The sequence below is a fragment of the Lipotes vexillifer genome, unplaced genomic scaffold, assembly GCF_000442215.2.
Source record: "Lipotes vexillifer unplaced genomic scaffold, Lipotes_vexillifer_v1.1 scaffold238, whole genome shotgun sequence".
NCBI classification, from domain to species: Eukaryota; Metazoa; Chordata; class Mammalia; order Artiodactyla; family Lipotidae; genus Lipotes; species Lipotes vexillifer.
In genome coordinates this window covers 1,461,419-1,474,902 of record NW_006785665.1, presented here as the reverse complement: position 1 = coordinate 1,474,902, position 13,484 = coordinate 1,461,419, and the positions used below count along the sequence as shown (strand labels likewise).

Genomic DNA, 13,484 nt, shown 5'->3' with positions numbered 1-13,484 from the left:
AGGCCACAACAGTGAGAGGCCCACATATCGCAAAAAAAAAAAAAAAAAAAAAAAAAAAAAAACAAAAAAAAAAAAAAAAAAAAAAAATACAGGGGAGGTGCCTAGAAGGAAACTGCCTGCCCTAGAAGTCCAGCCTGGTGCAGTACCGACTATCATTATCTCCAGGGCCTTGATGAACTTACCTGTAGCATCCCCCCAGGCGGCCAGGAATAGGGCACACTAGGTGGGGAGCTGGAAAATCAGGCAGCAGTCTACCTTGCTCTACACAGAAGCTGGCAAAGTAGTTACATGCTCTCCCAAGAGCCAGTGATACACCCAGACCAGGTCTCAGTCTGGAGATGACTTACTGGCTTGCTCCTGATCACCCTTTATGTTGGCTGCAGCCACACCAGCTTGGACCTCCTCCTTTTCCAGAAGCTCCACCAGGCCCAGCTCCTGGAAGAGGGAAGAGATGCAGTAGAAGAGAGGCCTCCTGGGACCATGAACATACTTCAGGGGCTGCCAGCATGAGCCCCAGGTCCACCCAGTCACCCACCCTCAACCCCACCTCTCCCCTTTAGGCAGACTACCCTGGCCCACCCATCCCTCAGAACTCATCTCTGACCTCTGGCTCTTTCTTACCCAGTAAGCATCTGAAATAACAACACGGGCAACACAAATATAGTGTCAGGGAGAAAGTCAACAGCAATGAAAATAAGATTGCTAACTTGAGGCCTCAATTCAGCAATGGGGGAGCATATCACTGCCTACTGGACTGCCCCTGGGTCCCACCCCAGTCAGTATGAGACATTCTCAGAAGGCAGAAGCTGATCAGCCTGGTCCATTAGGCTTTGGGGTAATTTAACCATTTAAACATGTAGTCAGCACTTACTGAATACAAAGAATTGACAGTGGTGAGGCCCTCCCCCATCCTATAGTCAGATAGAGGAGGTACTAGGTCATAGACAGAGCCTGACCTGTGCTTTCTGCTCTCTGTCTGAGCTCAGCTCTTCCAGGTACCAGTCTGCAAAGTCTCTCCTCACTCCTTGCAGGGCCAGGACAGGGTCTTGAAGGGCCTCAAGCAAGGCCTCAGGGCTCTGTCTTTCCAGGGCATCATCAACAACTTCTAGAGCCCCATGGACTGAAAAGACCAAGACTCCATAATGGATAGTGTGAGAAAGCCCACCGCTTAACATCCCCAGTTCAGCCCTCTTCCTGCCTGCCCAGGGTTACCCTCACCCCTGCCCCCTGGGCTCCTAGGGCCCAGCCCAAATTCTTCAGCTGGATCTTCACAGCCTTCCCATCTCACTACCCCATACCCTGAGGATATCCTGACCTAAAAAGGCAGAGGCACGCTCCATCCCGGGCTTTCAAGCAGCCTCTCCTGCCCTGATCTCCTACCCCCATCCATTCTCCAAACTCTCTTCTTGAAGGACCCCAGACCAACTGCCCCCGGGGACCAAGAGCTGAAAAGCCTGCCCCTTTGCCTCTGTCCACTCTATGGATGTCCATTCAAACAGAAGCCCCCTTGACAGCGACCACTTCTCCAGACATTAACAGACGTAAAACAGAGCACACACAGCCTTGACTTTGATCTTCCCTTGAAATAAGTGTTGGCCCAAGTGAGGTCATGGGTCTTCTGGCCTGAGAGAAGCCAACCCCATAACTCCCTAGGCGGGGGCTTACCCTTCAAACCCCTCCTGGCCTTTCTCTCTTACCATTGACATGGTTGATGTTGCCCTGGATTTCAGCCTGAGTTAGGTAGCAGTCATAGATGTCCTGGCTTTCTCCATCATTCTGCAAAAACTACATTGAGAGGGGAACCTGGGAAAACCAATTCAATCTTTCTTACCCCTCCCTCCCTGTCTATAACTATTTCTTCTTCTGGGGGTCTTCCCAAGGCCAAAGGTCAGTCTGGTTGGAAGGAATCTGGGGAAATCGTGGGATCTAACCCCCTGGCACTGACACAGTTAAGTTGAACTACCCTTTGGAATCTCCAGTCTAATCTCATCCAGTTCTACATTCCAGTCTCTCAGCCCTGCCCCAGAACATTTTCCCCTATCTTCTCTTTTGAATTCCCGTTATTCTCCTGAGTTCCTCTCCTGTTTCTCAAAAATAACTGACAAGTTAGTTTCTCTAGGCAACTTTGGATTCCGGAGACAGGACAAATAGGAGTCCTGGTTTCACTCGAGATTTTCCAGGCCACCCAGCTTTTCGGCCCCTGCCATCCAAGTCTCCTTACGCGGTTCCTGGCATTGGCAGCCTTCTCCATCTTGGCCTGGGCCAGCAGCTCCTGGTAGGTGGCTGCCAGAGGCTCTCGAAGATTCCCCAGCAGAGCACTGGGATTCTGCAAGGCAGCCAGGGTGTCCTTGACCACTCCTCGCTCCACTGCCTCATTGATGGCAAGAACAGCTGCATGGACTAGGAGAGGACATGAAGACAAGGTCAGGATGCCAGAGCAAACCCCAGTCCAGCTACAGCGTAACCAGCTGCAGACCACTCTGACATCAGCCCCTTTTTCCATCCACAGGGGCCAGGCAAGCCAGGCAGGCTGTTGGCCCTGCCTATGATGAGAAGTATCCAGGATTTATGCAGGGGCTATAAGGTTCAGAGTCGTCCCATACTCACTGAGCTACCCCAGCAGGGGAGCCTGGTCTCTACCTGCAGCCTCATCCACCGAGAGTTCATTGGCCAGGATGCCCCCGATCTTGCTGAAGGCAGGCAGCTGGAGGCCATATTTAGCTAGTTCAGAGGCCATGTTGCTGAGCTCCTCAGCTGCAATAATAGCACAGATGCCCTTCATCAGGCCCGGAGCCCCCAAGACCTGCCCAGACTGTGGTGGTTGGGGAAGGAGCTGGGCTTACCTGTGAATTTCACTTTCCCATATAGATCATGTATCTGAGGGGCCAATCCCAGCCGGAAGAGGAAGAGGCTAGGAAAGAACGGAAGGCATTGGGGCCTATTCATTTTCACATGCTGACTATAATAGGTTTGCAGGAGATACTGTGGGGACTTGGAGATGAAGACCATACAGCACCTGCCCACAAGTCATCCCCCATTCACAGGGAGAGATGTTATTGTAAGTCAGCACAAGGCAATGCCACCGCAGAAAAATAAGATGCTGTAGGAGCTCTGGGGGGATTGCGAAGGCTTCACAGAGAAGGACACATTTCAGTGGCAGGTCACTGGATGGAGATGGAGGATGGAAAGGGCATAGCAAGCAGAGATCCGCTAAGCTAAGGCACAGAGTCCTCAAAGGATGTGGGAAATGAAGTCAGGAAGAGATGACATGATGGACGTAGGAACTGGTCAATTACTTTCTATGATTTAGCCAACTGGTTGCTGATGGCTGGCTGCGAGTAGGACTAAATAGCCTTCTCCATTCACGCTGATGGCATGTGACACGCCAGATGCATCCTAATCTGACTTCATTGCACCCCAGTCACAAGCTGAACACTCTTCCCTGCCTGCTCTGTCCCTTCATCCACACATATCACACATAAATGTGCCCTCCAGCATGCACATAAATCTAAACAAAACTATGTAGATCAAAAATGTCACTCTGAGAAGTGTTCCCTGTGGTCTATCTTCCATCCTCCCTGCTGCAACGTTTGTTGCTGTTGACTGTTGGTTGCATCCACCTAGAGGAACCTGGATGATAAAAGTCTTGGTCTCTCACCTGAGTGCATGGATGCAGTAGACCACCCGGGGCATGTTCTTCTTGTCATAAATGTCCGTGGTCTCTGGGAAGAAGGTCTAGAGGGGAAACCAGCCAATTACTGCCATTGAAGACTTTGAAGCAGCACCAGATACGGAGAGAGGGGCTGAGGAAAGGGTCTTCTTCTCTGACCTGGGGCTTCTGGGTCAATCTCGCCAACTCTTTACAGTCAGCACTGCATCCACACACGCAGTGTAAAAGAAAGGCATTGGGGACACATACTAAGCCAAGACCCAGCCACGGACACACAGCCCCAGATTAACCAAACACCAGACAAGGCTATCAAGGCTATAGGACGCAGGCCACATGCTCCAGGAGAAACAGGCCCCCTTTTCATCCTACAGACACAGCCAGCCTGTGCCCCTCACCTTGGACTCTTGCCAGAAAGGTGGCATGCTGGGAGCTGGCCATGTCTCCACAAGGGGCCTACTGAAACACACACTGCCAAGGACTGCAAAGGGTCAGGGCATGCCATCCCTGTCTTCAAGCCAAAGGTCTCTGATCAGTGGGGGCCCCTCTAAGAACTGAGTAACCCCAGGCACGATTTCTCATGCCACCTGGCGACTGTAATGAGGTTTAACCTCAACACCTCTTGGTTACCTTAGATACATAAGAAAAGACCAAATCTAGAGACTTAAAAGTGTTCTAGCCTCACTGAGAACACATGGCCTCTATTGATCTGCCTCTCACCAAAGCATCTGTCTTAACTGTTATTTCCTTGTCTTATAATTGCCTTCTACGGTGAAGAAAAACAGTACAGAATCTCATGCCTTAATTTGTATAGTTCTTTATAATTCACAAAAGGAATTCACACAGATCATGTGATCTTCCTGACAACCTTATAAGGAAGACAGGGGAGTGATTACTATCCCCATTTTACAGATGAGAAACAAACTGAGAGTCAAAGAGTGAGAGGACACGCAGCATGTGTCCAGTTGGGGTCCTGGCCTAGGCTTCCAAGTCTACCGCCTTGGGATGTGGTGTGTCCTTGCTTCACACTATGAAATTCTGCTGGCCAACATGAGGCCCACCTCCTGCGTTATATAGGGGCCTCACTGACTAATGGGAACAATGGCAACAATGCATCCTGGGCCAGGTTGCCTTCACCTCCCTTCACTTCCCTTACCCACAAGGAAGTGAAGACAGAGACCAAGTAACATGGTTCAAAGACATACAGCCTCAGGGAACTTAAACTCTTAGCTTAAGTTCATTTAGAAGACACATGGAGATGAGCACTAAAGAGTGCCAGGGAGATAAAGCACGTGTGTGGTGGAGGTGCGAGTACTGGTGAAGAGCAAAGATGAACCCCAATCTTGAGACCCAATGTTACCGAAGGCAGACCGATGTGGGCTACTGCAGACAGCCAAAAGTTGATGTTGTCTGTGTGACGGAAATGCAAGCCAGTTGCCTAAAAGGGAAGGAAAGAGAAGAGAATCTATTTCCACAGTTCTCAGGGTTCCCTCTGGGTAGAGCCCAGACCGCAGCTTGAAGATTCAGGGGGTGGGGGCAGAGGACCCTGTCCTATGGATTTCCCATCCGCCCAGGACAGAGACACAAAAACAGAGAGAAACCACCAGGGATGGATGACCCAGTGGGTTATTTGGGAAGGATGGCACAGGGATGGGATTAGCAAGCTAGTAAGGCTTCCTGGAAAAGGGGAGTCCGGAGCTGGGATGGGAAGGAGAGGCGGGTTGGGTTGACTAGAGCACAGGGAAGGGGCAGCATGTCCTGGAAATAACTTCAAGGTGGCAAAGCTCACAAGCCTCTGAGTGTAGACTGTGGGTAGAAAAGTCTGCTTGGAAGTTCTCATATCAGAGGCATCTCAAAGCCCACCTAGCAAATGCACCTTGCTGCTAAGCATAGTACACACCGCCTAGCTGCAAGACACCAATTGAAACCCATTGTTCCAGTGCAATGATTACTAGCACCCATTTTATCCTCAATAGTACCCAGGTTTGGACAATAAATAATATGGTCACCCCACTCTCACAACTTTGAGAACAGATAGTTTGAGAGGAAGAAGGTAGAAAGTAGAGACCTCTGCTCCCCACCTGGTACCGTAGCTGCTCCACGTCATAGATCTTCTTCAAGGGAACCACAGAGGGTGCAAAACAGTGGCCCAGCTTGGCCAGCAGCACTCCGTTCCGGAGGCTCTCCTCCAGCTCCACCGGGGAAGGAAGCTCCTCCTTCAGGCAGGCCTCCATCCAGCTGAGAGCATGAGAGCAGCTTCTCACCCCCTCTGGCAAGCCACAGCACTTCATTCCAACCACAAGACCTTCCCTCCCTCCCTCTCTCCCCCTAAGCAGCCTCTCACTCTCTCCTGCCTCCTGTTCCTGCCCTACTCCCAACTCCCCTCTCTGCCCACTGCCTGGCTGTTCCCACCTTCTCCCAAGCTGCCCCAAACACCTGGATTGGCCTATCCTCAGCCCCCACCCACCCTATACATCTTCCCTGACAGGCACTGAAGCTGCCCATCTTCAGTGAGGCTTAAACAGGCTCTTACCTGTTACATGGTATAACCTCTCACTCAGTCTGGTTATGCATTTGACTGTTGAACCAAATTGTACCTGCTCACTTCTCTTATTCTGCATGTTCTGAGAACCCAGGTATACAAAAGTCATTTCTACACAGTCCATAACCCAGCTTGGATGATGATGAGGGGAGTAGGGAAGCCCCAGGGTTGAAGCGAGGGGAGCAGCACAAAGGGACAGAAAGGTCACAGCCCTTCGAATCAGAAGACCTGCTTTCCACACCATCTCCCCCACTTCACCTCTCTGGGCCTCAGCTGCATAATCTGCAAAATGAAGATACCACCTGTACCTCCTGCTTCAGTGGGCAGCTGCCAGGATTAAATGAGTTAATGAATGTGAAAACACTGAATATAAATGTAAAGTATTATGGCTGATGAATGTATGACGGAGAGAATAAGGGCTTCTCCACGTATTGGGGCCTACAGGAAATACCTGTTTTCAAAGAGAGAGCCAGTCACACCTCCCTTCATGCCTTCCCTGACACAGACACCCTGGTTTTCTATCTACCCCATCCTACCTACTTTCTTTGGAGAACATTAAAAATATGCTATTGATTAAAAGGAAAGAATTAAGCATTTATCCTGTCTTTGGGGCCAACATCCATTCACAGGAAATATGGGGTACAGAGGAACAAGTTGAGGGACACAGGAAGTGAACAGACAAAGCCTGAATGTAGGATGTTCTACAGGACAAATGACCCGGTTTCTTCAAGAACTCAGTGACATAAAGAACTGTTTATGTCAGCTCTAGATGAACTAGGACTTAGCAGTACATAACAACCAAATGTAAAGTGTGAACTCTTTCAGATCCTTAACTGAATAAGCCAACTGTAAAAACAGATGATTTTTTCAGACAATCAGGAAAATTTGAAGGTGACCTGGGTGTTGATCTTCCAAGGATTAATGGATAACTTAGGTGGGTATTATAATGGTATTGTGGTTATGTAACCAAGTGTCCATATATAGAGATATGTATTAAAGTATGTAGGGGGATAAAAGGACGTAATGTTGTCTTTGTTCACAGATGGCATGATCGTCTTTGTAGAAAATCTGAAAGCATGATACCAGAAAACTCGTGGTGTTAATAAGTGATTATAGCAAGGTTGCAAAAGACAAGGTTAATATATAAAAGTCAATTGTGGGACTTCCCTGGTGGCGCAGTGGTTAAGACTCCATGCTCCCAATGAAGGGGGCCTGGGTTTGATCCCTGGTCAGGGAACCAGATCCCACATGCATGCCACAACTAAGGAGCCAGCGAGCCACAACTATGAAGCTCACCAGCCACAACTAAGGAGCCTGCTGGCCACAACTAAGGAGCACATGTGCTACAACTAAGAAGCCGGCAAGCTGCAGCTAGGAAGCCTGCGAGCTGCAACTAAGGAGCCCCCCTGCCGCAATTAAGACCTGGCGCCACCAAATAAATAAATAAATAAAATAGAATAAATATAAAAATAATAAAATAAAATATTATATAGCAGAAACTAACACACCATTGTAAAGCAATTATACTCCAATAAAGATGTTTAATAAACAAATAAATAAATAAAAAAAATAAAAGTCCACTGCTTTCCAATTCACCAGCAACAAACAAGTGGAATTTGAATTAAAAACATTTACATTAGTACCCCCCAAAATGAAATACTTAGGTATAAATCTAACAAAATATGTACAAGATCTACATGAGGAAAGCTACAAAACTTTGATGAATGAAATCAAAGAAGAACTAAATAAATGGAGAGAGGGTTTCCCTGGTGGCGCACTGGTTGAGAGTCCGCCTGCTGATGCAGGGGACACGGGGTCGTGCCCCGGTTCGGGAAGATCCCACATGCTGCGGAGCAGCTAGGCCCGTGAGCCATGGCCGCTGAGCCTGCGCGTCCGAAGCCTGTGCTCCGCAACGGAGAGGCCACAACAGTGAGAGGCCCGCGTACCGCAAAATAAATAAATAAATAAATAAATAAATAAATGGAGAGAGAGTCCATATTCATGGACAGGAAGACTCAATATTGTCAAGATGTTAGTTCTTCCCAACCTGAGCTATAGATTCAATGCAGTCCTAATCAAAACCCCAGCAAGTTGTTTTGTGGATCTCCACACACTGATTCTAAAGTTTACATGGGGGCTTCCCTGGTGGCGCAGTGGTTGGGAACCCACCTGCCAATGCAGAAGACACGGGTTCGGGCCCTGGTCCAGGAGGATCCCACATGCCGCGGAGCAGCTAGGTCTGTGTGCCACAGCTGCTGAGCCTGCGCTCTGGAGTCCGCGATCCACAACTACTGAAGCCCTCGCACCTGGAGCCCGTGCTCTGCAACGGGGGAGGCCACCACAATGAGAAGCCCGCGCACCACAGTGAAGAGTGGCTCCCGCTCGCGGCAACTAGAGAGAGCCCGCGAAGAGCAACGAAAACCCAACTCAGCCAAAAATAAATTAAAAAATAATAATAATAATAAATAAAAATAAAGTTTACATGGAGGCACACCCAACTAACTCAGTCGGTGGAGCATGAGACTCTTAAAATTTACATGGAGAGATAAAATACCCAGAATCGCCAACATGATATTGAAGGAGAAGAGCAAAGCTGGTACACTGACACTACCTGACTTAGCCACAGTAATCAAGACAGTGTGGTATTGGTGAAAGACTAGGCAAATAGATCAGTGGAACAGAACAGAGACCCATATAAATATAGTCAATTGATCTTTGACAAAGGAGCAAAGGCAGTACAATGGAGCAAATATAGTCTCCTCAACAAATGGTGCTGGAATAACTAGACATCCACATGCAAAAAATGAACCTAGACCTAGACTTTACACCCTTCATAAAAATCAACTCAAAATGGAGCATCAACTTCCAAGTAAAACACAAAACTGTAAAACTCCTAGAAGGCAACGGGGAAACCTAGATGACCCTGGGTATGGCAATGACTTTTTAGATACAACACCAAAGGCACAATCCTTGAAAGAAATAATTAATAAGCTAGATTTCACTAAAATGAAAACTTCAGCTCTACAAAAGGCAATGTCAAGAAAATAATAAGACAAGCCACAGACAGGGAGAAAATATTTGCAAAAGAAAATATTTTCAAAAGACACATCTGAGGGAATTCCCTGGCGGTCCAGTGGTTAGGACTCGGCACTTTCACTGCCAGGGACCAGGCTCAATCCCTGGTCAGAGAACTAAGATCCCGCAAGCCACATGGCATGGCCAAAAATAAATAAATAAAATAAAATAATTATTAAAAAAAAGACACATCTGGGCTTCTCTGGTGGCCCAGTGGTTGAGAGTCCACCTGCTGATGCAGGGGACACGGGTTCGTGCCCCGGTCCGGGAAGATCCCACATGCCGCGGAGCGGCTGGGCCCGTGAGCCATGGCCGCTGAGCCTGCGCGTCCGGAGCCTGTGCTCCGCAGCGGGAGAGGCCACAACAGTGAGAGGCCCTCGTACCGCAAAAAAAAAAGAGACACATCTGATAAAAGATTGTTACCCAAGATATACAAAGAACTCTTAAAACTCGACAGTAAGAAAACAAAGAGCCTGATTAAAAAATGGGACAAAGACCTTGACAGACACCTCACCAAAGAAAGATATACAAAGAAGATCTACAAATGGCAAATAAGCATCTGAAAAGATGCTTCACATCATATGTCATCAGTGAAATGTGAATTAAAACAATGGTGAGATACTAATATACACCTATTAGAATTGTCAAAATCTGGAACACTGATAACAGTAAATGCTGCTGAGGATGTGGAGCAACAGGAATTCTCATTCATTGCTGGTGGGAATACAAAATTGTACAGCCACTGTACAGCGGAACAGCTGGGCCCGTGAGCCATGGTCGCTGGGCCTGCACATCCGGAGCCTGTGCTCTGCAACGGGAGAGGCCACAGCGGTGAGAGGCCCGCGTACCGCAAAAAAAAAAAAAAAAAAAAAGAGCTAGGAAGCAATGAAAAGACATGGAGGAAATTTAAATGCATATTACTAAGTAAAAGAAGCCCATCTGAAAAGCCTACATATTGTATTATTCCAGGTATGTGAAATTCTGGAAAAGGCAAAACTATGGAGACAGTACAAAGATGAGTGGTTGCCAGGAGTTGGGGGTGGGGGTGGGGCAGAGGGAATGAATAAATGAAACAGAGACTTTTTAGGGTAGTGAAACTACTCTATGATACTATAATGATGGATGGCTATATGTCATTATACATTTGTCCAAACTCATAGACTACAGTATACAACATGAAGAGTGAACTCTAAGGCAAACTATGAACTTTGGAGGATTATGTGTCCAAGTAGGTTCACCAATTGTAACAAACATACCACTCTTGTGGGGGCTGTTGATAATGGGGGAGGCTATGTATGTTTGTGGGGAGGAAGCATGCGGAAAATCCCTGTATCTTTCTCTTAATTTTGCTGCGAACCTAAAACTGCTCTAAAAAATAGTCTGAAAGGAAAAAAAAAAAGATGCTATTTCAACTTTCCCTTTCCCATAGAATGGACTCTTGTCTTTTTGTATTTGCTTTGGGGGCAGGTGCCTGGGGTGGGCAGGGTGGGAAAGGGAGACCAGAAAGAGGCGGTTGCTCTGCTCACCGCTTGGCTTCCTCCAGCCGGCACAGGTACTCATAGGCGACATTCTGCCGCCTCTGCTCATCCATTTCCTCAGCTGTGAGGCGTTCATCTGAGGAACCAAGGAGGGGAGCATTAGCATTGGCTGTAGCAAGCTTCTTCTTAACAGACTTTCTAAGGCAACTCTGCTTGGAAAGCAGAGGCATCTCCCACATGTCTGTCCCAATCTTCTCTCCCATCCAGTAAAGCTATCCTAGTGAGCACCCTGTTAAAGGGAGGCCTCCCCACCCTTTAAGAGGGGATCCTTCCTGTATTGGAGGCATTCCTTCCCTTTCCCCTCTAGCCATCTTCCTGACCTCCCCCTACCAAAACCTACTTCACGGCGCTTCCCTCAGTACCTCCGAGTAGGAATGTCCAGATCCCTCCTTGGCTGGGAACTTAGCTCCTCATTTTATCCCTAATTAGATTCTGAGTTCTCCAAGAACTGTACTTGTATCATCCTCCTCAGGTACTCTCCCAGAGGCTAGGTTAACAGGACTAACTAGAACTCATCATTCAGCAGCCATTCATTCATTCAATACCTCCTATATGTCAGGCACTGGACTAGCGGACCCCTACTCTCAAGAAGTACAAAGATTATTATTAGAAGAGAAAAACATGTAAGTAAAAAACTTCAACCTGATGTGAGAAGTGCGGTCACAGCTCATGAATAGTCTATGGACGTAGACATAGAGAACGGACATGTGGACACAGGGCGGGAAGGGGAAGGTGCGACAAACTGGGAGAGTACGATGGACATATATACACTACCATATGTAAAATAGATAGCTAGTGGGGACAAGGTATAAAGCACAGGAAGCTCAGCTCAGTGCTCTGTGATGACCTAGATGGGTGGGATGTGGGGGGGGAGGGGGGAGGTCCAAGAGGGAGGGGATATAGGTATACATATAGCTGATTCATTTCATCGTACAGCAGAAACTAACACAACATTGTAAAGCAATTATACTCCAATAAATAAATAAAAATAGTCTATGGAAGCAGCAGAGGAAGCAAAGGATTCTACCTGTGAGTAGAATCTTAAAGAATGAACAGGCAGGAAGGGAGAAAAGGCAGTTCAACAGAGGGAACCACGTGAAAAAAAGCCACTCACTTGGGTTTAAGTGGAAGGACAGAATTTTAAAAGATCACAAAGGTGTATTTACTCTCCCTTTTGGTATAGGTTACCTGAGGAGTAAAATAGTCTCCAAGCTAAATAAAATGCAGACAATCTCTGACTCCCAAACTCAAGAACAGGAAATCCCTGAAATGAGACAGCATTCATATTCTGCCTTAGCCACAGCCTCCTTTTATCCTTTTCCCCCCTCTTCTCCCCTATCTCTCTAGTCTCCTTAGGGAAGACAATACAAAAGCCGACAAAATGAGAGAAAGCTACACACATACACAAAGAAAATAAAGTCAGAGAGCTTGAAAACAGAGACAGAGCTTAGCAAATGTCTTTGACTCAGCACTTAATGTTGTTCCAACTCTTTATCTCTTTTTATTATGTTGCATATCCTGCAGTATGATTGGGGCAGCGGCAGGGCTTCTTTGAATTGTCAGTTAAGCAAGTTAAAACACACACACACACACACACACACACACACACACACACACCCCTCCATGTTCAAATTGGAAAGCACTGGCCAATCGCAGGAAATCCATCAGTTTCTCTGAGGGGGGTGTACAAGAAACAAGTTTTGGTTGCTAAGCATGGAAAATAAACCAGTAAGTGAGTGACATCACTTCAGAGTTATGAATTGAGGACTGTGAGAGATGGGCGGGACTTTGTACATACACAGAGTCTTAAAAAAAAAATCAGTTTTCCTGTCCTTTTCAGATCTGTAACTAGCTTTCCTTCAACAGATAGGTGGACGTGGACTTCGCTTTTTGAATCCTAATGGAGAGGAAGGGAAAGGAGTAGATTTTGCTTTTCTTTCAGAAGGTCAGATGGAAACCTTTCTGCGGTCCCATTTTTCGGACCCCAGTCTCTCTTTCTAAAGCGGTGTTTTTGAAAGTGTGGTACTTGGACTACCCGCCTCACAATTATGTGGGGTGACGGAAGAAGCACAGCGGTGCTTGTTATAAATGCAGATTATGGGCCCAAGTCGAGACCTATAGTTGCTAAAGCTCTGGGATAGGATTCAGGAATCTGCATTTTAAATTAGCTCCCCGGGTAATTCCGACACCGTAAAGTTTGAGAGGCATTGTCTCAAAGAAGCATCAAAAAGTCAAGGAAGTCCCCCAGGCCTTTTTAGGCGTCCCGTCCCCTGGTAGCGCTTGGCAAGTATGGTAGCCAAGAGTAACTGCTAAATTTTTAAGGGGCCATCCAGACCACCTACATTCTCCCAGCCCCGGAGCCCCAGAATTTGGGAATAAGGGAGAAAACTCTTTGTAAGCTTTGAAGCGCGACACAGAAGTCGGAGCGTTTCGCAGCTCACAGGTTTACTCCCGCCCGCAGGAGTCCGGACTGAGTGCTCCCTCCCCACTGAGCACAGTTCGGCCGCCCCTTGCTTGGTTGGCCCTGCGCCCAACCCCAGCCCCAACCTGTCCCAGGACCGCCGAGTCCCCGACCAGTGGCATCACTGCCGGACCCTTCTCGGCCCCTTCTGGCACTCACAGGTCGCCAGGGACGGGCCCGTTCCTCTCCCCTCCATGTTCC

General features: G+C 47.7%; 1 protein-coding gene across 1 annotated transcript in view; it reads right to left on the bottom strand.

The window, feature by feature from the left end:
* Positions 1 to 10,893, bottom strand: part of IQGAP3 (IQ motif containing GTPase activating protein 3) — a 38,408-nt gene extending 27,515 nt beyond the window's left edge. Inside the window, exons 1-10 of the mRNA XM_007457887.1 lie at positions 10,811 to 10,893; positions 5,749 to 5,905; positions 5,028 to 5,105; positions 3,659 to 3,735; positions 2,844 to 2,911; positions 2,641 to 2,754; positions 2,222 to 2,400; positions 1,698 to 1,776; positions 957 to 1,120; positions 348 to 435 (exon numbers count right to left, since the gene is read on the bottom strand). Coding sequence (XP_007457949.1) covers positions 348 to 435; positions 957 to 1,120; positions 1,698 to 1,776; positions 2,222 to 2,400; positions 2,641 to 2,754; positions 2,844 to 2,911; positions 3,659 to 3,735; positions 5,028 to 5,105; positions 5,749 to 5,905; positions 10,811 to 10,875 — 1,069 coding nt within the window. The 5' untranslated portion in view covers positions 10,876 to 10,893. The remainder of the gene's footprint in view (positions 1 to 347; positions 436 to 956; positions 1,121 to 1,697; positions 1,777 to 2,221; positions 2,401 to 2,640; positions 2,755 to 2,843; positions 2,912 to 3,658; positions 3,736 to 5,027; positions 5,106 to 5,748; positions 5,906 to 10,810) is intronic.
* Between the last annotated feature and the right edge of the window lie 2,591 nt (positions 10,894 to 13,484).